A 27,592-nucleotide genomic window follows, 5' to 3' on the forward strand; every position below is an offset into this window, starting at 1 on the left:
GTAACACAGTGAGAAGGCAGCCTTATACTACTTGTGATAGCCTCATTTCCTGAGGATCCTCTAGTTTTCCTTACCTGCAGCACAGCTTCTTTACTGTAGAAGGGGTAAATGCAGGGAGCCATGGTCAGTTCTGAGCATGGATATGGAGTCAAGGCTGCACTTACACCATGCTCACCAGGCACAAGTCTTCTGGGCCATCCACAGTTTGTGCTGCACTCACTGGAGCACACTGTGTAAAATAACTTTCTCAGGCCTGGGTCCTGTTCTTTACTTGCCACTGCCTGGCATGGATTTGAATCAACAACAAAGCAAACAAGAACTTCGAATCATATGGTCAGTTGTCCTTGATTTACTACTTGACCTTTTAGCAGCTGCCTCTGGTGTCCTTGCTTCCAACTGCTTGATACAGTTCTTGTCAAAATATTACTACAGGACATGTTCTGTGGTGAGTAGGAGAGGGGCATTTGGAAGATCCCAACCATTAATCTCCCTCATAGCCAGAAGGAGAGTGGTAGATTCATGCAGAAGGTCTGGTCAAAAATTTAGTGTTCTGGTCTGGGCAAGATTCTGCCTTTTACTCCATCAGTGGTTTAATATGGCTTATGTTACCACCCTAAGGATCAACAAAGCATGGTTACCCAGTAGTGAAGGATCTCCTGTTAGAAGTGTGGAAAATTACATCTATTAATAGCTAGAGATGACCTCCTGAGGGAGACCCATTGTGCAGATTTAATTGTATTTCTCTCTTAATTCATCAGCTGTTAGTAATTACTGTATTACTGTTAGCAATCCTGCATTTTTGCAATGGAAAAAGCCACTAATCTGGCTGTGGTGCCTGTACCTAAATAAAGCATAGGAGAGGGAAGAAAGTACAACATAGCAGTCTTGTAAACAATTTTAATTCAACTACTTAGCAATTCATTAATTAAACAGCAGCTTCAAATAAACACACTCTGGAAAATGCAGCAGCTGCACTGAAAGCAGTGCTGTCAGATTAGCTTGGAGTAACTCCTCTGGCATCTCAACAATATGTATTTGTCAATATTGTAACAGTAAGCAGTTTAGAATGTCAACTGACAGCTGAGAGAAATGGTGACTTTCCCTCCTTGCTGGGAGATGTCAGCCTTCTAGCCTGTGCATTCAACTAATCTCTTAGAGGGGCAATTTCAAGAGCAGTATTCTTGTTCAGCTAATGTTTGGCCTGTTTTTAAATGACAACTGCAGTTCCTCTTTGCACACTCCACAGTTGCTCACTGGTAGTACTGGATCCTCCAGCAGATGAGGTGGGTTTCCACTTTGCCCTCCTGTGCTACTGCCTTAAGTTACTCGGTCAAAATCCCTGTCCCTCATTCTTCTCGGGGGACACTTACAAGATGGGTGTTTTGTTCTCAGAGATGGTAGTCTGATTATCCTGTCCTAGTGAATAAAAAGAAGATGCCCTGCTTACAATGGCGTGGTAAGGCAGAAAAGTACATTTTTCATCATCCTGTTTCCTGGTAAGTGGAGATGGTTTCAATGGAGAAAACTGGTCAGGCTGGCATATGTGAGGCTTGCTGCCCTCTCCTGGTGCCATCAGGGGCTGTGTATGGATCTCCCAACTGCCTCTTAGACAGGTTTTCCTGTTTTTCAGATGATGAGTCCTGCAAGAGTGGAGGAAAGAAGCTGCTTTAAATATGGAAGTGATTATTTTAAACAGCAGTGTTTTGATTAGGCTTAGCTGGATCAGCTTTGGAATCGTCAGTTGCAAAGGCAGCAGTGCTGATCAGGTTCTCTGATCTGTAGCCTTCTGACTGACAAATGGATTGGAACTCAACACTGCCAAGTCTGATGGCTGCTCTTGTCCTATTTTTTGGGAGCACTTAGTGTGCTTTTTGCTTATGATCATGGGAAATGGTACTGTGACCCATCCGAGTGTACCAGTTACAGATGAAAATTTATAGCCATGTTTTGGTGCACCTTGTGGGAACATATTTTTAGTCAGCATGGCTCATTCTCAGCATCTGATGGGAATGCATCTTCTTAGCTTGTAGAGTGACTGACCTGGGAAGGTACTCACCTTGCAGAAGTGATTCTACTCCTGAAAGCTGCTGCAGCTCAGCTTTTTGGGTCATGCACCACTATCAAAGGCAGCAGCTCTCCGCAGCGGGAGCTCAGTTTTAAGGATGCAAAGTGATCCAGCCTTGTGGGCCCAATGTTAAGGACTGCAATGGGCAGCTGCTTCTCCTGGGCAGCAAGAGCAAACCTGTAACCAGAGTATACCTGCAGGAAAACCAGAAGACAAAATTAATGGCAGCTTAGGCAAAAGAAGGGCTACAAAAAGGAGTAAGTAAAGTAGAATAGCTGCTGTTGGCGGGGGGGGGGGGGGGAAGGGGGGGCTGTATGTACATGCTGTGTTAAGCAACTGCACTGAATTCAGGTAGGAAATGTCTTCATTCAAGAGTGCACAGAAAAGAACAGCTTTTAACCTCTGTCAGTGAAGGATTTACAGTTTCATAGAAACTGAAACTTCATAGTTCATTGAGGGGAAATGTCCTTGTCTCTCAGTACATCTCCCCAGCAGTTTTTACTAGTTATCATAGGTACTTAAATGCTTCCACTTTGATGGTTCTCACATGGCCCAGCTTAGGTAGTACAAGAATGAACCTAAGGCATTTCAATCATTCCTGTACAAAGGATTATAAGCCTAAGAATTGCAAGCTCAAGGATTTTTTTTCCCAGTATCCTGAAGCCAAGAGACTCACAATCAGGCAGCCTTGCTTTTATCTCATTCTGGGGGGTGTTAGAGGTTTTAAATGCAGTAGAACTTGGTCTTTGAAACATTTCTCATCTACAAACGTTGTTCCAAAAGCTTCACCAGGTTAAACAACGTGTTCCTAAACTACCTTACCTTATCTATAATGGAGAAAGCACATTGTGATACAAAGGACAATACTAAGCAGCAAGCAGAGGTATTTCTGCTCTTTTATTGAGAATGTAGCTAGGATTTACAAGTCCTAAAATCTGGTGTTCCACACAGTGTGCTGTGAGGCCTAGAAAGCTGCCAAAGGCTAAAAAAATCAAGCCAAAAATATGTGGGGTGTTGATCTCTGCAGGATTGAATTTTATCAGGTATCTTGGCTTTATAGGCAGCTGTGAAGCCACAGTGTACTGATGGAAGATGTGGCAGAGAGAGGCCTAAATGGAGTTATTTATAGCAGCATGAAGTAGACTGGCAACAGAGTGACAGGGAAGCCCAAACAGGCTGTGAAGCCGGATTCCAACCCCACTGAAAATAAAATACAAAGCAGCTCAGGAGAAGCTGTTCTGATCCACGAGCTATTAGTAGTCCTAAAGTGTGGATCTAAGGGTTGTTGCAGGCAGAGCAGCACAGAAACAGGAATGGAGTGTGGGAGGAAGACCTTCTTTACCTGCATAGAGGATCCTGCCACCAGCATGGAGTCTGATTCTGCCAGGCGTTGGTGCACGAAATTCACCTTCTCCCGGCTCACCGTGTCTCCAAAGAACGTCACGTCAGGCTTCAGGATTCCACCACACTTCCGGCAGGCTGGGACCTGGAAATTGCACACCTGCTCATCTGTCAGGAAGACATCCCCATCTGGAGCCACACCTAATGCTTCAGCTTTCCAGGTGGGATTCAAAGCTTCAAAGTGCTCCTGCAGCTCAGAGCGCAGGATTTGGTCTCCACAGGCCAGGCAGAAAACCCTGAAATTCAGAGCAAAGCCTTAAATGAGAGTTTCATGTCAGCTGAAGATGTAGAGTCTGTTAACTTGTTCTTAGAAGGCCTAGTAGGTCTGTTGTCATTATGCACATTTATTTACCAGATTGTACAGGTCAAGAAGATGTCTTTCTACCTCTGATTGTCACTTTAGAGGAGTGCTTTGAACTCTCTCTCCCATTCAGGCTGTGCTTTTCCATCTAGAAATTCTGAATGATCACAGCCAGGTTGTGATGGCCCTTCTCTAGTCCATCCATCCTGTGCATTTCTGGCACTATCCACTCTGCTTAGCCCTCCCTAATCCTTGCATCCTCAGAATGCCCATGTCCTCTTCACTAAGAGGGATTTGCTGTAGCAAGGAAAGGGAAAATTCTGACTGATGCAGGCTGCAGGGAAAATGATCCAAATAGTGCACCGAAAAAAAAGTGGGGTGGTGTTCATGTTTCTTGAATACTGTGCTGTGAACAGCACTGGTTTGTGATCTTTTGAGCATGTCATCTTCAGGAACACAGCACTGACATTTTACCTCCTTTCTCAGCAGCCAACACTGCACCTGCTTGTCAGTCACCCTGAGCCAGAGCCCAGAGGCCTGACCACCCTCCCTCTGCCAGCAGAGTACCTGTGTGTGCAGCCATGCAGTTCTGTCATGCGCTGGCTCCCAGCTTTGGTGTGAAGGGCATCCACGTTCTGGGTCACCAGCCAGTGTAGCTTCCCCAGTTTCTCCCAGTCTCTGAGTACCAGGTGTGCTGTGTTTGGCTGGTAGGAGGAGAACTGGGGCCAGCCCACAAAGTTCCTTGCCCAGTAGCGCTGCCGGGCGCTGGCGCTACGAACGAACTCAGCGTGCTGGACAGGCCGTCTGTCCGTCCTGGCATACAGCCCGACCCCTTCCGAGCGGTAATCTGGGATCCCCGATTCGGTTGAGATTCCAGCCCCAGTCATGACAAAAAGCCTCTTGGAGTTAGAAACAAAGTACTGCAGCTCCTCTACTTTTGCAGGGTCTGGAGGAAGACTGGCTGGCACAAAAGTCAAGTTTGGAGAGGGTCTGGATACAGAATGGGATCTGAAATGATGGAATCTGATGGCTCTGAAAACTCCACAGAGCTTCCTGGCAGAGAACATGGTCAGCTAAAAGTCAAGAACAGAACAAATGGCAGGTAAAAAAAGCAAAGGGCATATCCTTGTCTACATTTTCTTGGGATTCTCTGGGAAATGATGCTGATAAGTATTCATTGCTGTTTTTTCTTTTTAGTAAAGAAGCACTAATTATTTTGCAAATGTTAACCAAAGCCTACCAATTTTGGACAGCATTCGTATGTCCTTTAGACAAAGGACAACATTGAGGGCTGCTGAAGGCACAAGGACAAAGCTGGTGCCCCTGACTTGCAGGACTTCTGTTCTTCTGTCCTGTTGTGAAAGCCTGCTGCCTGAGAAGACTTGCAAAGAGACCAGAAAGACCTGAACATGCAAAGTCCTTCCCAGGTATGTGCAGCAGGGCGGACAAGAAAGAGCGAGAAAGCCAAGTACCCTACCCCAGAGGCACTGGCTGCCTTATTCCTCCCCAGAACAGACCCCTGCTCTGCTTTCTTAAACATTCTGCATGCTCCAAGTCAGTCCTTTCTACTTACCTCATCCTTTGTGTATGTTGTGGGAAGAGAGAGGGAAAACAACCTTGCTTTTTCAGGACAAAGGCCTTGACAGGATTTAGTCCTGGAATTTTATAAAGATGTGCTGAAGGGGCCTTGAAATGGTGCTGAAGATTATTAGGACACTGTCTAAATGTCACTGGCACCTCTTCCTTCATTGGTGTCACCTCCCCAGAGTTAGTGGAGAGGTTTAAGAACAAAGGACAATGCTGATAGAGATGAGATCACCCAGATGTGTGTGGGATAGAAACAGCTGCCCAACAGGTAGGAATGGGAAGGATATCCTGCTTTAGGGGAGGAATGGCATGCCCCATTGGGGACAGGCAGGATGACTGCTGACAAGCAGCCTGGAATTGTGTGCAAGACCTGTTGTCATAGGAGTGGATTGGTTTGGACCTTGATTAGCCTTTCTAGCAGTCTGCAGTTCTCATTTTATTACTGCTTCTGGGCCGCTCTCATTTTGCCTACAAAGCATGAAAAGTTTCGAAAGGAACAGTACTGAAAATTGACTGTCTGGTATTTCTCCCTCCCAACATCTCTCATAGCAAGGAAGCTTGCACAGCATCTGGAAGATGGAGGGAGGACTTTGTAATTTCTGATAGAAGGGGATGATCTCTAAAGAGTGATTGCAACAGGACCCAGATAATCTGATGCTTAAAGCTTGCTTGATAATTTGGGACACTTGGATGCAGATTCAAGCCCACTCACATTTTTGCCTTCACCATCACAAATTACTGGGAGGACACCTCATGGATTGGATCTCACTGGGAGTCATCATCCAGCTGAAACAGATCCATTTCTGGTGTTACAGGCAGTGGTTTGAAGGAGCTGTCAAATGGTTAAAGCATGTGGGCAGGTTCCTACACGCTGCCTCCAGCAAGCTTGCAGTGCCTGTGGGGATCTGAGAGGGCTCTGAAGCAGTCAGGTGGTGAGCTTGTCTAAAAGGGTGGCACCCTTTTTGTGCTTGTGCTTCAGTGCCTGGATAGTATTTAGAGTCCTGCTGCCTCTAAATTGCTTTGCCTCAAGTCCCTGGTCTCATTGCTTCATATACTGTAGCAACTGGTATTAAACACATTTAAAATGTGGATGTTCAGCTTTAAATATTGAGATACTAAACTAAAGATAGTGGCAAAGAGTAGATTTGTCTCAGTTAATCTTCAGTTCCCAAGGCTTTGTGTCATTGTCAGTTGAATTACAGGGAAGATTTGGATTCTTTCCATAGATTGAATTACTTTTTAAAGCTAAGCAGTGGATTTTCTTGGCAATGATTTTTGCCTTGTTTTGCTGCTTAGCAGGAGTTGTGTCAGGCATTCCCTCTGAAGAGGTTCAATTTTCCATATGAATTAATTAGAAAGGATAAAGTGTAATTTGCTTTGGGAGTAACTTATGGCATGATCCTCCCCAAAGGCTATTAAGACAGTCTGATGGTATTTAAATGGCTTTAACTGATGAAAATTCTCCATTCCTATCCCTTATCATCATCTCAGAAGGAAATACTCTGAGGGGAAATGAAAGGGATATCTAATACTGGTTGGTCCACAAGAGAGAGAAGGCAATGCTAGGCCCAGCAGCAAAAGTAACAGATCCATTAGAGAGCTGCTGTGAAGCTTGGAAGCAGGACAGTGTAGGAAAGAAACATACAAAGGACAGAGTATTTCCTGTGAAATGCAAAGCTGCTTGTAAAATGAAAGTGCCTGGATGAAAAAGTAACAACTACCCTAAGTAGCAAGTGAAACTCTGCAAACGTACCTATCGAGATCCGAGGCTAGACTTTGTTCCTAACACGCATCCCCATGCTCCACAGCAAGAGATCGGACAAGTTCAAGGTAGAAGATACACGGGTTCCTACAAACAGAAATTCGGAGGGACAGCCACGACATCCGCTGTAACCGGGGGCAACCGCCGAACCGAACGCATCTAACGACAAGCGCAGCAGGGTGAGTAACGCTGAACACTTACCCTTCATAATGGTGCCGAGTCCCACCGCGGCAGGAAGGGGCTGGCCTCCCAGAGAGGAGTGCTCTGGGAAACGGAGTTCCTGAAGGCGTTAAGCTTTGCACACAAAGACTACAGTTCCCGTGGTTCAAAGGAGGAAAAAAAGTTGAGACCCCGAGCGGGTGAAGGCAAATTGAAACCGCGAAATGTTTCAAAGCTGCCCTGAAGGAAACCCACAGGAATAAACCCAGATTTTATTTGATACAAATACAAGTGATAAATTTGATAAAATGCATTATAGGTGCTCATCCTTAGAAATGGTGGGTTTGCTGATACAGGTTTTAGGCTTAAAATGTGACTAAACAAATAGTGGAAGAAAAATGCACTGAAGGCTGTTGAAGACATCTCTTCTAGCTCAGGAATTGCCTGAATTGTTGGAGGCCAGGCTGATAAGTTAGCTCTGTTCTGGCATTCTTTATTTGGTACCTACATTTGGTCCCAGGAGGTGGACCTCTCTGGCAGTCCTGATGTTCATTTAAGCACATTTGGGATGACAGGGAAAGTGTTTGGGAGCTAGATAGGGAAGGGGTCTGTGGCAGCAACATTGGATGTATAATGACAATCTGGATCCTTACACTGCAGTTAGTGTGGCCAGACAAGGTCAGCATGGGACCAGTTGTGAGTTCACCAGCTCCTTCCTGGGCTCAGTTGGTTATTTGACTTGGCTGTTACTGCTTTGCTGGAGGTGAGTCTCTGCTGGCTGGGTGAGCTGACCCAGTGAAACCTGAAGAAGGGAAGCGGAGTGCTGAGGTGGAGTGGCCACCTCTCCCTGGGAATGAGCTGGTGGATGAGTGCAACCCAGCTTTGCAGAATCCCATCTCTTCATGTGGTAGAGATTTCTTCCAGCATTTCCCAGTTGATCCAGCAGATCCTCCTTCCTAAGTGGACTGGGGAGCAGGGGTAGCACTTGAAAGAGACTGCCCAGGGAAGTGGTGGAGTTGCCATCGCTGGAGGTGTTCAAAAACACGCAGACATAGCACTCTGGGACATGTTTAGTGCGCATGATGATGTTGGTTTGACGGTTGAACTTGACCTTAGAGGGCTTTTCTAACCTTAATGATTCTATTTTACACACAATGGGCACTTGCCATTCCTAGGACAAAGTGCGTCCTACTGGCTCGGTGCACGGTGCACCGGCCCCGCGGAGGTTCGGGCACGACCCGTGTTTTGTTGAGTCTTAGTAGCTGTTGGTGCAGGCTTTAAGCGTTTAAACGTTTTCACATCGTTGAGTGGCCACATTGCTTTGGTGGCGAGACAGGGACAGCCACAGCAAAACCCTTTGCACCCCGAGGGTGCCCACCCCGCCCCGTGCCCTCCCTCCCGAGTCTGAAAAAGGCGATTTTGGACCATCCCCTCCGCTGAGCTCAGTCTCTGGGCGGTGGGGCAGCCCCATACCTGATGCTCATTACCATAGCGTTCTCCCGGCACACCCCGCGAGCCCCGCCGCCGCGCCGTTCTGCCACCCCCCGGTAAACCTCCGCGCCGGCACCACCGGCAGTGCGGGGAGGGCGCAGGGAGGGCGTGGGGCACGCTTGGCGTTACGAGCCGGAGGGGAGTCGCCAGCGCGCTCTGACCGCGGCGGCAGGGCGCCGGCGGAGGGGCCGGGAGGGCGGACCTGTACGGTAGCTTTGCGCAGTGGCAGTATCGTAGCCAATGAGGTTAATCCGAGGCGCGATTATTGCTAGTTGAAAACTTTTCCCAATACCCCGCCATGACGACTTGAAATATAGTCGGCATTGGCAATTTTTGAGAGCCTCTCTGGAGGCTGGATTTACTTGGTGAAAAATAGATAACAAGAGTAACGGGTAGGGCGAAAGAGCGATTAGTCTCGGGGGTTTCACGGGGATGCCCGGGGAATAGCTTGGGCTGTGCCGGAGCTCGGCGGGGGTGCCCAGCAATAACTTGGGCTGCGCTAACGCTGAGTAGGGATGGCCGGGCAGCCGCTGGGGGTCGCTGGGAAACGATTTGGGCTGGGCTAGAGCTCGGCGGGAATGCCCAAGGAACAACTCGGGATGCAGCTCGGCGGGAATGCTGGGGAACGACTGGGGCTGGGAGGGGATGCCCGGGGAACGACTTGAGCTGGGCTGGGGCTCGGGACAGGCTGTGATGCCCCCGGGACAGGCTGGGGGTGCGTGGCAGCGCTGAGGACTCCCCCATGCAGGGGGAACCGCGTACAGTGACGTTACAGCTAATTTGAATATTATTTCCCAGCAAGCTTCGCGGCCGTGCCACCGCACGGTGCCGAGTAGGGAAAACGGGGCACCGCGTTCCTGGTAGCGGCACGGGGCGGGCACGGCGTCGAGCGGGATGTGCTGCCGGGGAATGTGCAAATATGACGGGGACAGGAGGCGACGCTCGCCCCGACATTGGCGGCGGCCCCGGGGCTCGGGCCTGCGGCCGCGGGAGGACGTAGTCAGCTTTGCGCAGTGGCAGTATCGTAGCCAATGAGGTTAATCCGAGGCGCGATTATTGCTAATTGAAAACTTTTCCCAATACCCCGCCATGACGACTTGAAATATAGTCGGCATTGGCAATTTTTGACAGTCTCTACGGAGACTGAATCTTGGTGTAAAGGAAAGAGCTGACAATGAAAGGAGTGTGGACCATAAAAGTTGGTTGGAGGCAGATAAGAGGACTTTTGTTCTCTCCCATCGCTGCCACTGCCGGCTCTTGCCAACAGCATGGCTTCATAAGTTTTGGGCGCGTTTACATAGAAAGCCCCGTCCTTGCCTTCTTCTTACAAAGCTGCTGAATGAGGAATAGGTCCATGAAAATGCAAGTGGGGAGACTGGGGTACTGGAGAAGTGTTGCTCGTGTAGCTCTTGCTGAGGAGAGGTCACTTGAGGAGCATGGGCCTCTTAGGAGGTGACTTAGGTGGCCTAGGGAGGGGTGGAACAAATGAGTGGAGAGTCGGAGTCTGAATCGTGCTTGACTGTCTCCAGAACTGCTCCAAAAGCAGCCAGTGTACAGCTTTCAGTGCACAGTCCCACAACCTCCAGTTTGTCTGAGTTTGTCAATGTATATCCGTTGGCATCGCTTGCTTTTTTTGAGAAAAGGCTGCTAATTGTCAAAGAAATCATAAAGCTTTACTCTGGAAAAAGCAGCTGCTGAGTTCTGTGTAAAATCCTGTTATATCAGTAGACCCCATCCATTTCTAATTTGCAGCTGTTCTTTTGTTTAAGAGCTAAGCAGATGTTTTGGAGGGAGGTTAGTGACGGTTGAACAGCATGCAGCTTCTGGGCTGAATCTCTTCTGGAGCTGGAAGCAGCTGTCCTCTGTTTCTTGGTGTGAATTTGATGTAGCCTACTCTGCTGACAGGATACCTCTGAAGTTTTCTCTATGGTCGTGTGTGCCGTACAGAGGTTGTAGCCAGATAGGGGTTGGTCTCTTCTCCCAGGCAGCTAGCACCAGAACAAGAGGACACAGTCTCAAGCTGCACCAGGGGGGGTTTAGGCTGGATGTTAGGAAGAAATTCTTCACAGAAAGAGAGATTGGCCATTGGAATGTGCTCCCCAGGGAGGTGGTGGAGTCACCATCCCTGGAGGTGTTTAAGAAGAAACTGGATGAGGCGTTTGGTGCTGTGGTTTAGTTGATCAGATGGTGTTGGGTGATAGGTTGGACTCGATGATCTCAAAGGTCTTTTTCAAGTTGCTCTGGCCTATTCTATTCTATTCTATTCTATTCTATTCTATTCTATTCTATTCTATTCTATTCTATTCTATTCTATTCTATTCATAAGACCCTCAGCCTGGCAGCTGTTGTAAGCAATTCCTCGCAGAAAACTTAGCAGTGAATATTAATGTTCCCTCTTATCAAGTTTATTTATAATATTCAACTGTACTGGGGTATTATGCACAACAGTGACCAAATAGTGACTGAAATCTCGCAGATTGCATTTGCCCCCCTGCTCCACTGCTAGCAATAGCAGTGTGAAATCAAATCCTCAAGCACAGGGATGCTGCTACCCTGTGGCAGAAGATACTGCACTGACAAACACCAAAGGTGTACATAGTTTGCAGTCATGTATTTCGTGTAATTCCTTGATTCACATAAGATGTGTTGATAAGTATTGGTTTTGTCACTTGATTGCTTCTTGTCTCTTCTGCCCAAACTGCCTATGATAATGCACTGCTGTGGTGTTTTCATTCTGCCCTGTGAAGCCATCTTATGCTGGAAACCCTCTTTGTTCTTTTTGCTGAAAGGATCATTTCAACAAGTGCAAAATTGGACTTTGGATCCGGAAGTTAGATGTTGAGATTTACTGCCATTGCCTTAAGCCTAAAGCTCTGCCAAGAATTTTTCTCTTATGCATTCACCTGAAGAAAGAGCTTCATCTCCTTGCATGATGTCCTTGTGGCACAGCACTGAGGACATACACTACAATTAAATCATTCTCATAGTTTCTGCAGTTTCAAGTCCCCTCTGCAAGGGGCACAGGTAAGCTCTAAACATGCTTTACAACATATCTGTTCTCCTCTGGCATAGAGTGTCTGCTGTAAATAATGGTGCTTTTCATAGGAGGTGTTATGGAATGAGCTTGGATGGCTCAACCGTTTGGCAGCCAGTCTGAGATTACAGCCCTGGGGGGGTGCAGGTGGACAGTAAGTTCATCCAGTCTGTCAAGTGTATGGTGGTCACAGGGTTAAGCCACCCTTCCATGGAGCTGGTCTAAAACTGATCAATGATGCTTTGACAAGAAGGAAAGGTGTCTTGAGCAAGAAGTACTCTGAACACCTGGGTTGTGTGGGCCCATGAAGTCCTGAAGTCCAGCATTAGGTTGATACTGACTGTGACTGGGGGCAATAACTTCTTGTGACACCTTCTGTGAAAGATAAGTTGAGTCACGGTGTCTTAGTCACAGGGCATAACATGACAGGAAGCCCCCTGAATGTAGCTGCTCTCAGAGTCACTCAGTTCCACCCAGCAGCCTCTGGGCATGTTTTGGGTATGCTGCTCTGGTGGGAAAGAGTGTGCTGGAGGTGGCTATCACAGGGGAAATACAGCTGCTTCTGCCAGCAGCTGGCAGCTGTGTAAGAACAGTGCTGGGGGCAGCAAGCATGTGTTTGTGAGTCAGTGAGAGTTTCAGAGGCAGAGAGCAGGTAGGTGGTCAGAAACCAGGAAGTTCAGGGTTCAGGATGGACAGGCATTTTGGTTGAGTTTAGCTTGACCCCACACTACTCAGTAGTTGTCTTAGGAGCTTGGGTTTAACCTACCCCTGCTAAGGTCCTTAGGCTCGTTATCATGGGATGGTTAAGGACTGGCAGTTTTAAGTATGAGATACTAGTGTGTGAAGAAGACTTCAGTTCTGAACAGCAGCTGGCTGTGAGGAGTGCAGTGAGAATAACCTTGTTTTTAAAAGCCATACTGCTGGAGGATTGTATCACTCATGTGACAGCCCTACCTTTCCACCCCACTGACACTTTGGTAGCAGTGATGGAGCCATGGGCAAAGAGGCAGTGCTGCTTTTTTTTCCCCCCCTTCCTTTTATTTTTCTCTTCCTAAATCTGAGCAGCTTGGACACAGCCTATTTTTTTGTGGGTCCAACTCTGGCTGGTGCTATGACATGTTAATTTCAGCCTTGAGACAGAACAGAAACAACTTTCTTGGTTTACACTCACTTGCAGACTCCCAAAGGACACTGTAGGAAGCTGAAGATAAAAATTGCACAGCAGGCTACAATACGAGCCAGGCACAGTGGGCACTTTATTTATGCAGGGGTAAAAATACACCCCAAGTCAAGACAGATGCCTGTCAGGTGTTGCTAGGAAAAGACAGGAAAGGACATGTTTGTAATGACCTTGGGTCTACTACACTACCAGCAAGCTGTTGTTTATGTTGCTCCACCTGGAGACACATCTCCTGAAGTCATTATGCTACAGCCAGTGACAGCTTTGGAGAAAATATGACAGTCCCTTCAAATAAGGTTTTACATTTTGCTCAGGGATCAGCAAGAGCAGTGCCAGGCGAGACCCATGGTATTGACAGTGAACCACACAGTGAATGCCTTTGCTTGTATCTGTACTGTACCTAGATCTGGGTAAAGGTGTCATTTACTGAGGAGTCCTGGATTCGGAGTGAAACCTGGAAGGAGTTTCCCGAAGGCTGTTGATTATTCACAAACATTGTCAGGGACTATTTCCATGGCCCCATAGTGATGGTTCTCATTATAGTGTGTCTTAACACAGGAAAGAATGATGTCTGTTGAATTGTGCTAGCTGGGGAAGATGGGTGTGTTTGTGTCTAGAGAGTGAAAAAATAAAGCATCAGGGATTGCTAGCAGCTGACCTCATGTTCTGTGTTTTTATGGAAACAGAGTCCTGTAATCCTGGCTTGCCAACAGGACATGTGCTGTTCAGCTCTGAGAGCATTCCCTGGCTCCGTAGTGATTTTGTCAGAAAAGCACTACAAGAGTCATGTTTCCTGGATCCCTGGCTGTTCCCACACTGATAGTTTTCAGTGTCTCTCTCATCAGATTAGGAGCTGGAGGCTTGGGCTGAGCAACTGTATTTCACTGCCGTGTTGGTTTGGCTGGAGTTGGATGGCAGAGCAAACGCTCTCTGTGAGGAGGGTGGAGCTCCTCTGTGGTTGGGACAAGACTAGGGACTTTGCTGTGCTGGAGCACGGATCGGTAGTGGTTAGAAGGGAAAGGCAAGTGGCAAGCCGTGGTTCCACATGCACTATCACGATAAATCCAAAGAGAGCTTTTACATTTTTTAAACATAGCAAAGCAGAAGTAATTGGTGACATTCCTGTGTGGTGACAACAGCTTGTGAAAAGGTTTCACCTGCCTAAGGTCCCCCTGGATCGGGTCAGTCATCTGGGACTCCGAAACACCGATTTGTTCAAAGGCTGTCCCCGTGTGCAGGACTGCAGCCCCCGGCCGAGGCTGGCCCCGCAGCCGAGCCTAGAATGTCTGCATGGCAGCGCTCGGGGGTTGTGCCGCTGGGGAGGCTCCAGCCCCTCCAGTGACCGGACAGGGGTTCGGGCTGCGTCCCTGGCTGGGCACCGTCAGCCTGGGACGTGCGAGGGGCCGCAGGCCGGAGCCTCACCCGGGCAGGCTTTGCCCAGGGTGCTGCTGTCCCCGCCCGGCATTTCGCGGGGCGCTTCTCCGCCCCAGGGACCGCGCACCAGCGTGCCGGGAGGGTGGCCGGTCCCAGGCAGCGGAGTGCTCCCGCTGCCGCCGGCAGGGGGCAGGGCCGGCGGGCGCGGCGCGGCGGGGGCGCGCTCGGGGCGCGGGAGCGCGCGGGGGCGGGCCGGCAAAGTTGCGAGGCGCTGAGGCGGGCGGCGGCACCGGCGGCGGATCGGGCACGGCGGCACCATGGACGACCTGGGTGAGTTCCGGAGCGCGGGTACTGCCCGCGGCGGGGACCGCCGCCCCCCAGCGCCCCGGGCAGCGCCCGCGGCCCCCCGGCCACACCGCACCCTCAGCGCCGCCGCCGGCTCCGCGCCCTGGGGCTCGGGCCGGGCCTGCCGGCGCCCGGGGACGTGTCGCTCCCCGCGGACCGCGCAGGCCCTCCCGCCTCCCCGCGCCGCCCGTTCCGCGCTGCCCCCCAGGCCCCTCGGCTGGGCTGCTCTTGGGTCGCCGCCACCCGCTCCCGCCGGGCCCCCGGTGTTCGTGCGGGCGCTGCCCTGGCCGGGAGAGGCGCCCCTCGGACCGTAGCCCGGGAGCAGTGTGGAGCATGGTCGGGTCTCGGTAGACACCGCCCCCCGCGCCGCAGCCGCCGGCTCTGGAACCTTTTCTTGAGCGAGATCTTTAACTTTCACGGGTGTCGGGTGATCGCTGGGGAGCCCTCGGGGGTGAGCGGTGCCCTGCCCCTGCACGACGTGCCGCCGGGCTCCGAGCTCATCCCGCTCCTCCCTTGGCTTCTCCCAGATGTGCCGAAACCTTCCGAAATCGTGTAACGGGGAAGTATCAGGGAACTGGTCTCACTGGAAAGATCTAGAGAGTTTGAGTTCCTTTGCTACCAAGCCGGAAAGGGGATAGGTGTGCCAAAATCCCTATGCTCTGGGAGACATTAGGGTGACTGAGTTCCGCTTATGAAACCGATTAAATCAGACACTGGGGAGGGGCTGCAATCCGTTACTTCCATCCTACCTTTAATAGGAACCAGACCTTCTGTTAAGATATGCTGCAGGAAAATTGCAGTTTTATTACTGGACCTGGAAGCTCACATTGCAGTGCTGGCATAAAGCTGGTGGTCACACCTTCAGAAAACAGACTTTGAATTGGACTAATGATAAAACTTAGTAGGCAAGGAGTCCGTCTGCTGCATGGCTTCTGGTGGAAGGTGCACCACGAAGGACTTGTTCTTAGGGCGTGGAACCTCACCCTCTGCCTGGGTGAAGTAGCTGGTAGTGCAAACTGAATTTCTACTGCAGCTTCTTCTCAACACTTGTTCGTTTAAGTGGAGACAGTTCTGTTTACCACTCTTCATATCCCTCAGCCTGGTTATCTTGTGGAGATTTGGTACATGTTTCTAGCGTGCTCAGGAATGCGTTGCTAGTCAGAACAGGATTCACCCAGCTGTGTATTTACTTGCTGAGTGGCCCTCAAGGTGAGCATACAGATAGCATTGTGTAGGGCCAGCACAATGTCTCATCAACATGCTCTTCAGGGAGCCATGGGAGCTGTACTGTGCCCACTGAAATTGTTGCATTCCTCCAGTAGTGGTAGCATTGCTTTCCATTTGGCTGAATAGACTTCTGCAATTTCAACACATTTTTCCTTCTTCTGTAGGAGGTTTAGAAGTGAACCGCAAAGAAAGCCTGAAAAACAAATCGGAATTTGTGTCTCTTTTGTCCTTCTGAGGTGTTAAATGTATTGGCACAATCAGAAGTTAAAAGTTGTGATCTGGTTTTTTAAGATAGAGCTTTTTCTCTCAGCCCACTTCATTTCATCAAGTCTTAATTACACCACGTTTTTTTCTCAGTTGTTGCGCAGTCTGTCAGACTGGACAAGATCAGAGGAATCTGATCGTAGGCAGCTGAACAAAGGAAGCAGAACCCTTTCTCTTTCTAAGCTTTTCTTTGCTTTACAAAACTCACCGTGGAAAGGCACACCAGATATTCTCCCTCTGTAAATCATTGCTAGCCCCAAAAATCAATCTCTTGTTTTCCTGAAGCTGTTCGCCTTGGGATGCCTGCAACAAGGGAATAAGTAAGACTTCTGAACTGAAGTGAGAGTTGTTTATTTTTCTTTCCTCATTATCTATGGGTGGATTATCTGAGTTGTGGATTAACTGTGCCATGGATACAGACGTCTGCGCTGGCTCTGTCCAGAGTCAAGCTGGTTCAGCAGGACTTGTTGGTTCAGGCACAGTGCCATGTGGACGTAGCTTCCAGGGCCAGTTTTGGCCCAAAATGTAGTTTGGAATTGAGTCTGAGCTAGTAAGCCTTGAAGGTTCAGAGCTGATGTCAAGTAAAATCAGCTTAGATGCTTCCACGCCCTGTTTCTGAGTCTCTGTGGTGCAGAAATGAGTAGTGGCTGATGGCCCTTGCTGGACATGAAGGAACAGCTTACAGAGCCCACTTAACTCCCTGAATTTATCAAAACTCTCCTGCTCCCTGGAGTTGATCAGCGTGTACTTGCACATAGTGAAATGGAGAGCCAGAATTACCTCAATTTCATGCTGCTTGGGCTTGAGAGGTTATGAAACATGAGAATAGATTCATGCCGCTTTGGAGGTTCAGTAGGAGTTGAAAAGAACTTTGTTCCTTTTTATCTCCCTCAGTGTTGAAGAAGTGGTGTTACAGCATACAGCTCGCCCAGGAAACTGTTTGGAGCTCTGCAGGCGGAACTGGTGCACCCCACTGAGCTGGGGGAGCCTCCGTGGCACAGGGTCTAGGTCTGGGTGTGAGCTAGAATAGCACAATGTGGGAAGAGGGGAGGAGATGATGGTGACTTCGAGCAGATTGTCCAGATTGTCTTCCTGAAGCCTAAGGAAGCATGTTCTGCGGATGTGCTTGCAGTTTGACAGGAAGCCTACTGTATGAGTTTGCCGTTCTGCAGTGCTGTACATTGGCACCAAGTAAAACTTTGCCCTAAAGAGTGAAAATCCTAACTCAGGGCTGTCTCCCCTTTCAGGGGATTACCAGAGTGCAGCGTATTTCACACGCTGTGCTTTCAGCACAGAAGTGACCAGCCCAACATACTTGCTGCAGATGATTTGAGATTCTGATGTCGATACAGGTGTTGAATTGTTCTTGATTCTGTGGTGCTACTTTGTCTGGGTGTGGCCAGATCCATTAAGATCTGCTGGTTTCAGATGAAGAACCCTAATCAGTGTAGTCTGTAATGTGTTTTATTGGAAGTGGAAGAAGAGAAAACAAGCTTTACATTTGTTTTAGTCAGACACTGCTTGATTTTGACTTTTCTTATGGGTTGTTTGCAAACACTACTGTGAAATTAATTTATTTGTTTATTTTTAGCCTTGGTAATTCCAGTCAGAAGTGGTGTTGATTTTAGCAGCTTTCTTTTGATGGCTTTGAAATTTTCACTTCTCTACTGCTTGGGTTTGGTGTGGTTGGGTTTTCTTTTTTCCTCCCCATTTAAAAATGTTTCAGTTTTGTTTTTTTAAACTGGATTTTGCAATCAAAACCAGAACAGCATTCACTAGAGCTTGTAGAAGATGTTTTACAAAGAAGTTATTTCTGTTAAATGAGAACATATTTACTAGGCTGTAAACTGCTTATTTTAGGTGTGCTTGCTCCCTTCCAGAAGGAGTTCCCTTTTGCAGAAGGTTTGTATAGCAACGTGGGTGCAGAATTCTGGGTGCAAAAGTTCAGTGACACCAGAGCCTTGACTTTGAAAGATGTTTTTTTTCTGTTCTAGGAACTCTAACCCACCCTCTCTTCAGGGCTTAATCCTCTCAAGACTGACTTTAAAGGGAGCAATCTTGCCATGATTTTTCATGGGAGTGTGGAGGGGAGTGCATGTGTTTCCATCTGTCATCTCTCCTAGCATTTGGAAGGTTGCTATGCTCTCCAGGGCTGTGCTGCCTGTCCCTCTTCTGAAAGGGATGTTTGCCTGTTTCTGACTCAGTTCTTCAGTTTGCAAGTCATACGCAGTGGGTTTTGGTCTTACTTGACTGAAAGTTTAGTGTGAAATTGCTCATGGTCAGCTACGCCCAGGAAATGGCACTGGGGGCAAACACTGGTGAAGTAATTTGGTCCTTTGGCTTTCTACTGGCTCAGGTTTCTGAGTCATTCCTGCTGCTGGGCGAGAAGACTGTAAACAGAACTAATACTCTGCACAATGGGGTTCTGACTTGTTTCAGCTCCTTAGCTGTTGTGACCCCTCGTAAAACAGGGACTTCATTGTCCTGAGCAACTCAGACAGGGAGTCCTCTGCCTCGAGCAGTGTGCGATGCAGAGAGAGGCGTCTTTTCTTGTTGCTCTATTTCCATGGAAAAGCTGGACTCTGTGCTGTCTTTAGTTCCTTTGTCCCTTGCTGGGAGAGGTCAACTTATCCTGAGTGTTCAGCTGCCCTCCTAGTTAAAATTGATCCTTCAACACCATCTTTACCACTAGAGAAAGAAACTGTGAACTTCTCATATACCTTCTTCATCTACTTGTCCTTTCTTGCCCAGGGAATCATGATACTTGAATTTCACTGGACCCTTTTTTCCTCACCTCTTAGCCCTTGAAGTGTATTTAGTGTATGAAACAAGTTGTGAAACTGAAGAAATGACAGATACATTTCCGAGGTCAGGCAGCAGAACAAGCAGTAATCATTTCTAGTTAGATCAGTTTTTCTGATCTGCTGCTAAACCAGACATATGTAAGTTCCTTAAAGTAAATGTGTGCAGCTGGAGGAGGAGAGAAAGCCAATCCATGGCCACAGAACAAATCTGTTTGAATCAGACTAATGCATTAATTGCGATATCCAGGATCTACTACAGCTTTGGAGACAGCCAGAACAGATTCTGAACTCAGTTGTGTTGTGCTAGTGGAAAATCAGTGCGAATGAATAGGGTCTCTGGTCCCAGTTTCCTGCTCTGTGCCTCAGACTACACCAACCTCCCTTTGTGTACTGATCTTGTGTGTCCCTTTTTGTCTGATGCGGAAGCTGTTAATGAAGATGCTCTTCTAGTCCAGCTGCTTGAAAGTGAGACATTGTCTGTGGGAAGCTGCCCTGGGCTGTGATAAGAAGATGGGGTTTTCAGAATGAGACTCTTGCTCATTTTAGCATGTCCTAACTAACTTAGGTTTAATTACAAGCCCTGGAAATACAGATTGTCATGACTGCTAGACCGTTATATTTAAAAATGCTAGATTAGATCTGTGGAGACCTTTGGATTCTGTTCTTGTTTCAGTGTTTGTGAAACCTCACCTTAAATCTCATCCAGTTTCAGAGGGCAGCCAAAAAAGGTGTTTCCAGCTTCCCCGTTTCTTGTGTGCTTTCTGCATACTTAGTGAGTATCAGGCTCCAGAGTGAATAGGTTCAAATTTCTGATCTTCTGGGAAACCAACCCTTTCCCCCAGGCTGAACAAATGGGATCAGTAAGCTGAGCTATCTTGCCCTGTGGCAAGTCACTTAGATTCAGTGCTGTGGAGGAGGCAAGGAGTGGCACCATTCCTTTCCATTTTGGGCTGAAGTTAAATGGATTGGTGAGAAAGTGGAAGTTGTGATTTCAAATTGGTTTAACCTTACTTAACTGCAGGCTGCTGTAAGGTGTGTGGTGTCCCTTGCCCTTTACTACTTCCTTGTGTCCCCAATATAACCACTGGGCAGTTAGCTTTCAGAAGAATTAGCTCATTGATCCAGCTATTTTTTTTTCCCCCCATGTGGACAGCAGACTGGGGAGCAGGTGAGGCTACTTCTTTTAGCTGTGACTTCTATCTAGGATAAGGTAACTGTTTGTCCACTGCCTCAAAAGCTTGTCCTGACTTTAGGCATATTGTTTCTCCATCTGGAAAATGAGGATAATAGCTCCTTAGTTGCAAAGTATGGTTAATACTTCGTGTTTCTGGAACAGCTTCCAGCTGACTATAGCAAAGTAGTGATTCTTTCAAGCTTTTCTGGTCACTGGTCATTGTAAGCTGGAAAAGCTTACAATGGCAAGTTTGAATTTGATTTATAAGTTTCTATTTCATTCTCAGCTCTGTTTAATGTTCCCTCCCTGCCTTTCTGTTTGCTCATCCTCTCTTCATCCTCTGTTATGACAGGCTGTGAGAAGAGAGAAAAGATTTCCTTTCCCTTCCAAGTCCCTCACAGTAGTTCTGCTCTAGTCTGTCCCTTTTCCACAGAGCATCATGTAGTCATTCAAAGAATGCCATGTGCTAATGTAGTACTATAAAAATAGGAGGTGGGCAATGGCTTTCTCATATCGCTCTTAGCTGTTTTCCCCCATTTGTGCCTATTCTCATTGCAAATGGCTCCAAGAGCAGCAAAAACCAGCTGGGGACCGTCTCCCTTGACTGACTGGTGTGAAAATCCATGCTTTCTCTTCTGTGGATGTATGGTTTTAAATGTTGATGAAGCAAACGAAATAGAAATGGCAAATGGAGTGCTGTGGAACAAGCGTCGTGTTGGTGTTTTGGTTACAGGGACTTGAGTCCCTGAGGTTGTGTGTTTGTGCTGTTTCAGAGTCTGGTAAGCTCTTTTTCTGCTGATATCAAAGCAACATTTTCTTGTAGCAGACAGTAATTACTAATTTACATGGGAATTTCATCTAAGCAGTTTGAGACAACTGTAAGCTGAGGGCCCAAGAGAACTTAGGGCAGGCCACCGAGGGAGGCAGCCTGCATTGTTACTGCTTGGCTCCTCTTTGCTGGGCTGTCTCTATGCTGTGAACATGTTTAGTTTAAGTTATTGAAATGATGGTGAAGCAGTCTGAAGTCTTCAAATGCAGTTTGTCTTGCCACTTCTCACTGTTCTTATTGTCACATGCAAGTTTGGTGTAGGTGGCTTTGCTGGGTGAGCTAGTGTCTGGCAGCATGCAGTGCAGTGTAGCTTGATTTCTATTTTTATTTGATTTTACTGATTATTGCATGTGTTCAAACCTCTAACATTTTGCAAATGATGTGAGGAACATCAAAAACAATAAATGGCACTCCAGGGGATAAACTTTCTGAATGACACTTTGCATGGGGAATTGTGCTTTACATCGTTCAGCCATAAATCAAACTGCATGGGGTCTGCAGGAATAAAGCAATCCCATGGTTTTTGTCACAAAATTGAGGTGGCAGACAGAATTAATCCTGTGTCTGTCTGGACAGCTGATAGGATCTTGCTTTATTTCCATCCCCAAAGAGAAAGGTGAGCAGAGAATACTGCTTTCTGCTGTAGGGAGGTTTGTGGCGGTTCAAAGACTCTGATTAGGCTGGGTTGTTCCAAGAGCAGGAGGGAGCAAAACTTGCCAGAAGTATAAAAGGTCATGAGCAGGAGGGCTGTTAGTGATTTGCCATGGATTAGGGGTTTAATAATCTTTTGTTCTATCCTCTTTCACAGCTCTAAACAAGTTCAAGGCTTCTCTCTGAAAAGGTTTCTTTTGCATTGGAGCCATTAATTTCAGCTGGGTTGGGCTAACTGCACAGCAGTTGAGATTACTGGTGCCCCATGAGTTGCAGTAAGATGGGCTTCTCTGCTGCTCATCTTATTTGTCTGTCAGTGGCATCTGCAGCTCCCCATTCCTCAGCAGCTGCCCTGGGACTTGTACTTTTTTTTTGCTGCTCCTAGCAAATGACCCTTTTTGGGCAGAGGTGGTCCACAAGAGTTAGATGCCTAGAAGTAGTACTTCTGGTTTGCAGCTCTCCCTCTTTTTCATTATGGTTTTATGTGGGAGACTTAGGCTGTGTAGGTCTGGTTGGGCAGCTTGATACACAGCTGGAATTATTCTGCCTGGCCGTGAGCAGCTCCAGCAGTTAGACAGGATCCCTGCAGAGAGCTGGAGCACTGGGGGAGGGAATGAAATGCCATTTCATCCACGTCATGAAATCTCTTATCAGTGGCCAACTCAGTGTTGTGGGTGGGTGAGCTGTGTTGGCCAGAAGAAGCTGCCTTTTATTTCTGCTGTGAAATGTGAGGAGCTCAGCACTGTCAGTCAGGCTGGAGCTGTGGAGTGGCTGTGTGGAATTTGGGATGAATTTGTCACTCAGGTTCTTATAATCCTAAAATTGTAGTTTTCAGTTTATCCTGCTAGTCCTTAATCTGAGATTTGCTGTTTGTCTGCCCTGAGCAGTTCCTTTGGGCAGTGCCTCACAAGCCCAGCTGCCCTGAAGTACTGTTCCCATACTGCTTAATTGGTTAAATCTGGTGCCTCCAGCACCTTCTGCCTTGAGATCAGGCTTAAAATTAAACCTTGGCCATATGAGTTAGAGATCAAATCCGTTAGGTCTTGATTAAAATACCTGGAAGAGTTGGTTAAGGGCTTAATTTATTGGATGCTATTTTACCATTAAATGTGAGGGAGAAAACTACATGAAGTAGATCACTGTGGTAGGGCTTGTGTGAGATGTGGAGACTTTCTATACTGTCTGGATCTGCTGGAGTCCTTGGGCTGCATTGCTTAGGTTTGCAAGATAGAGCATGGGGGATGGAGTAGCCAGTGTGATGTAAGGCATGTGGTGCCACGTTCTCTGGGGCCGTATGGCTCTGACTTTACCCAGTTGGGAGGCCATTGGGGAGAAACGTTGAAGAGAAGGGACTGGGGGTGGTGCAGGGAGGAAGCTTTATGTAATTCTTGGCTAGCTTCTGAGTAATTGTTTTAATGAAATGGAATGCAGTGTATTCAGTGCTTGCTTGGCAGAAACAGCTCTGTTTTAATTTTCTATTTTGGGGAGGGGGGAAGAAGTCTGAGTTAGTCTATTTTCCAGCTGCTTTAAGCAGTTAGGCTTGGGTTTGTTTTCAGAGATAGGAGCAGAATATTGTTCTCAGCAAGGGGCAGTTGCACTGCTGTGGCTGTGTGAGAGGTTGTCTTTGTACATTTAGTGTGTAAGTGGAAGAGCCTGATCTCTCTGTTTCTCTGTGGGCTGTGAATGTCAGCGTGGCTCTGAAGTGGATCAGGTTAATTTTAAAGTACCCAGCAGCGATGGGATGATAGAGATGTGAGGAGGTACATGTCCATATAAAATACATATGCAACTGGGTGCTTGATAGGAAAATTAATCTATTTTCCACTCTGTTAGTGTAGAGCAGGGAAGAAGATGATGAGTTGAGACAAAGATGTCAATTTAATTTTCAGCAAAGGAGAAATGTAGGGGCTGTGGAGCTTGACTTCTGTAGACTAGTGCAAAATAGACTCTCCAGTTATCTCAGATGATTGTTGACTTTTATCACAGGATTGGTGGAGGCACAGTTGGGGATCATGCTAACCCCCTTTTGTAGAAAATAATTTGAAGAAGGATTTATTTCATGTACCTATGAAAGGGAAGTTTGTTCTCATGCTGCTTCTATTTCAGCATTGCTGGCATTTCCATTTTTGGTCAGAGCTGGAGAATTGCCTCTCTTACTCATCTTTACCTCTCAAAAATCTACTTTCCCTTTGGTCTTTGGAGTTTATTAGTTCCTTTTTAGTTGTGGTTTTCTTGTGAGTAAAACAGCCTTTGGTTAATGGAATAAAATTTGTCTCTGTGTAATAGTAAACCAACAATTTCTGTGGAGGGCAGTGAGATGAAAAATCTGTCATGTGTTTAAATGCTTTATTAATAGTGCTCTTAGTAAAAAGAAATCATCACTATGCCTTTTACTGATGATAAAACAAGCAAGAGAGTTGGGACTAATACTTTTGCCATGGTGCCAGATCATAGGTAGAGTAAGTGTTGCAAGAAGGGGCCGCTACAACGACCAATGTGATCAGCGGAATCCAACTTTATTGAGCATCAGACACATCTTATATACAGTTTACTATAACTATGCCTACTTGGTAACATACTATTGGTTACAGATTACATGTCAACCCCACCTCTTGCAGTTTTAACATCCTACTTCAGCAGGCCACACACATCTTGTTTGGGTAAGCCCCCTACTTGTTTTACGACCCTCACGATTACACGACTACAGTGCCCTTGTGACACTTCGTGATAATTCAGCTACATCCATCATGTTCTGTGGCATTCCTTATCTTGGCAGGGCACCAGGCAGTCCTGCAGGTATCCCTTATCTTATCAAAAGGCCAGATGATCCTGCAGGCCTCTTTCCTTTGCCCATTGTACCACAATTCCCCTGTTTTCTTTAACAACTAGAAAAGATTCAGTAAAATGATCAAACTGTTTCATTACACATCTAAATATTATTCGTGCAGCTATAATAATAATAATAAACAAAAAGCGCAATGCTTCCTTGGCCAACCCTTTCGTATTTTGATGAAAGGTCATATGTGCTTCTCGGGCCTTTACTGAGGCTGAGACTGGTACAGATAAGGATACCAATTTATCTGCTCGAACGTTTCCTTCTCCCAGGCCAACATCAAACTTATGACTTCTAATATGCAAAATACAATATGATGCTGACCCACATCTTATGGCTTGTTGTAACCTCAACATCAACTCATATAATCTTATTTGTTACATCTTTAATCAGGGCATCCTCTATCCGTTGTACAACCCCTGTAACATACATGGAATCTGACACTATTATTAAGAGGTTGGCTCATCCAATGCTGTAATTCCCACAACACTGCCAACAATTCCAAAGTTTGAAGTGAGTCCTGTGTTTCTGCCTCTAACATCACATGACTCCTCTGGCTAATATTCTTGTCTTGCCAAGTCACTGCAGCTTTTCGGGAACGCTTCCCTGCATCTGTAAATACTGTCAGAGCACCCACAATTGGTTACTCCTTATATTTTGGTATACCAATCCACGATTGCTGCAACATCCAGCCTAAAATCTTATCTTGCAAAGGTGCAGTCTTAATGAGAGCACCTTCAAAAATTGTTTGAAAAATGGTATGTTGTGGTTGTAAGGATGGAAAGACCCATTCCAATACTCAGGTCTGTACACTCTCCTGACCTCTTTTCCCCCGTTTTCTTTAAAGCTTGAGTCAAGGACCCCGTAAGGTGTTTTGTTTCTGCTAAGGAAAGGTACTGGGTCCTATTAATGCTCACCGTTGGCCTAATGCTGTTTCTTTTTATTTCAAGTTTCTCCTAGCTAAAACGTCCATAATTCTTACATCCTCTCTAAATTTTGTTAAATCACATATAAAATGAAAATTTGAGAACATAGTATGCTTTAACTATTCTTTCTTATAACATAATACCTGAATTCCCCTCTTTTGTTTTTATAACCTAACATTAAAATGTATTTTGTGCTATAATTGATTTTGACTTTTCCTATAACTATTTAAAATTACAACAAACTGATGAGTTAACATTTAAATCCATATAAACATTTTCTCTAATCATACAATCATTGAACAATTATGATATACAGCCCTAAGTATTAAACAATTCTTTAAACTAATCATTATTATCAATCTGCAAATGTGTTACTCTCTATTCCAGTTCTTGAACTTGCTTATGCATTGAGACTAAGTGATCTAACAGATTCATACAACACAATTAAAACAATAATATAGGACATAAACCCTTTTGCTAGTTATGGCCTTGATTTCAACATGCGTCACAGCATGCTCCAACCGGTTGTCCATTAATCTTAATGGGACCTTTTACATCAGTTAAAATCTTTTGTGGTCTATTGTCCAACAAGGTACAAGGCTTAAGTTGAACTAATAACAATGTTTTAAAAAAGCTGGCATAATACCTGGTCAAAGATAACAGACATTGTAAAAAAGAAATTTAGATCTTAATAGTTTCGATCTTTGCATTTCACTCCTCTTATTAACAAAAAATACTTGATTATGCCTGAACACATTGCAAAGATTAAAACGTAAATGCAATCCTTAACACTGTTTTACAATCTGCTTTAGGGGTATGTTGCATTTGTATTTTCTCTAGGATAGTCAAAAATCATAAATTGTTTAATAGTAGCAAGATTTCTTTAATCTGTAAAGGTAGATCTGGCCAGGCTCTAGCTTCACAGACAGAAAACTTGCAGGCAAACAGCAAGAGCAAAAGAGCTTCATTGCTTTGCCTAATAGCCTTTTTGCTCATCCTAATAATGCTAATCTCTTATTGATACCATTATATATATATAATCCTTAAAAAAAACTATTACAAATACAAAATAAGACCAAAAATCTCATTCCATAATATACCTATAACAAACCCTTAACTTATGCTAATACCAAAAATCCTTAAAACCTTAAAAAACTATGTTAAAATTAATCCATCAAATCAGTGTCTAAAAAGAAATGAAATTGTTACATTAACTAAAAAACACTTTCCAAAAATTAAAACCTGTTTACACAGTCCTTAACTATATTACATGGAGCTCCTTTGAAAAGCCTATAGGCACACAATTAGAAAAAAGGTTCGAACCAAAAGAAAATCATACAATATAAACTCATTACAAAGTACTTACACCTTACTGCAATTACTATGTACCAAGTACCTGTAAATACCAAATGCTTACTTATTCATTATGCTTATTAGAAAAACTTAACAAAACTCTAAATAACAAATCTCTGAAAGACATTACAGTCAGAAATGACAAAATGAGTACTGTTGCTTTAAATCAGAGCAGAGTAGTGCGGCTAAAGCCGCTGCGGGGGAAAGGGGCGGGGGCTGCTGCCGTGGCCGCGGCTGGGTCGCTGCTCCTGTCGGTGCTGTCGGTGTCGGTGGTGCGTCAGCCGGTACGGCCTTGGTCGGAGCCGTCGGTATCCGCGGGCGTCGTCAGGGCTCGCGGGAGGAGTGCGGCCATAAGAAAGCCGTAATTGCGAGCCTCCAAGCGCTCCATTTTTTCTAAGAGGGGCCGTAAAGCAAAGTCGGCGCTGTTTGAATTCCTCGCTGCCGATGTTGTCTTCCGAATCCGAGCCCTCGCTGGCGATGTCAGAGGAAGGTGTTGATAAAAGGGGTCGAACACACTGAGCTGCCTTTTTTCGGCTTTTTTCCCGCTGTGTGCAAACGGCAGTGGTGACGACTGGTAAACGGTGTGGTTGCCGCAAGATGTATCGGGGGCGGCCCCGGTCGATCGGTCGATAGTTCTCAAACACATCTTTCAGCTGCAACTCAGATACACCTGGCGCTGCATCTCGTCCTGACAAAGTTGCTCTAACTGCAGCAGCCATTCGCTGTTCCAGTTCATAGGCTTTAACACAGTTCATGCATTCTCGCCACGGCTTTTGCAGCTTGATGGTAACCCAGTCCCACAGTTTGTCAAAAAGCTTATCTCCTAACTTAC

The 27,592-nt window shown here is 46.4% G+C and overlaps 2 protein-coding genes and 2 non-coding genes across 7 annotated transcripts in view; 3 read left to right on the plus strand and 1 right to left on the minus strand.

Annotated features, from left to right (window-relative positions):
- Positions 1-868: 868 nt before the first annotated feature.
- On the minus strand, positions 869-7,361 carry SIRT4 (sirtuin 4). Of its 3 annotated transcripts, XM_068161749.1 has the most exons (6): positions 7,318-7,361; positions 7,108-7,203; positions 4,335-4,840; positions 3,408-3,702; positions 2,057-2,259; positions 869-1,640 (listed from the first exon to the last, which is right to left on the minus strand). In XM_068161749.1, the coding sequence occupies exons 3-5, from the start codon at positions 4,832-4,834 to the stop codon at positions 2,095-2,097; spliced, it is 960 nt and encodes a 319-aa protein (XP_068017850.1). In that variant the 5' UTR covers positions 4,835-4,840; positions 7,108-7,203; positions 7,318-7,361; the 3' UTR covers positions 869-1,640; positions 2,057-2,094. The 3 variants fall into 3 exon arrangements, with proteins under 3 accessions (XP_068017850.1, XP_068017851.1, XP_068017849.1); XM_068161750.1 differs by lacking the exon at positions 7,108-7,203 and having other exon boundaries at positions 7,318-7,351; XM_068161748.1 differs by lacking the exon at positions 7,318-7,361 and having other exon boundaries at positions 7,108-7,311.
- A 1,616-nt stretch (positions 7,362-8,977) lies between these two features.
- LOC137453048 (U4 spliceosomal RNA) lies at positions 8,978-9,118 on the plus strand. Its single transcript, XR_010990236.1, has one exon. It is a non-coding gene; the product is annotated as a U4 spliceosomal RNA (small nuclear RNA).
- A 650-nt stretch (positions 9,119-9,768) lies between these two features.
- LOC137453049 (U4 spliceosomal RNA) lies at positions 9,769-9,909 on the plus strand. The gene has a single exon (XR_010990237.1). It is a non-coding gene; the product is annotated as a U4 spliceosomal RNA (small nuclear RNA).
- A 4,689-nt stretch (positions 9,910-14,598) lies between these two features.
- Positions 14,599-27,592, plus strand: part of PXN (paxillin) — a 51,739-nt gene continuing 38,745 nt past the window's right edge. For both annotated transcript variants that reach the window (XM_068161747.1, XM_068161746.1), the window contains exon 1: positions 14,599-14,684. In XM_068161747.1, coding sequence (XP_068017848.1) covers positions 14,672-14,684 — 13 coding nt within the window. In that variant the 5' untranslated portion in view covers positions 14,599-14,671. The remainder of the gene's footprint in view (positions 14,685-27,592) is intronic.

Source organism: Melanerpes formicivorus, unplaced genomic scaffold (assembly GCF_026170545.1).
Source record: "Melanerpes formicivorus ecotype bairdi unplaced genomic scaffold, bMelFor1.0.p_v2 SCAF_60, whole genome shotgun sequence".
NCBI classification, from domain to species: domain Eukaryota; kingdom Metazoa; phylum Chordata; class Aves; order Piciformes; family Picidae; genus Melanerpes; species Melanerpes formicivorus.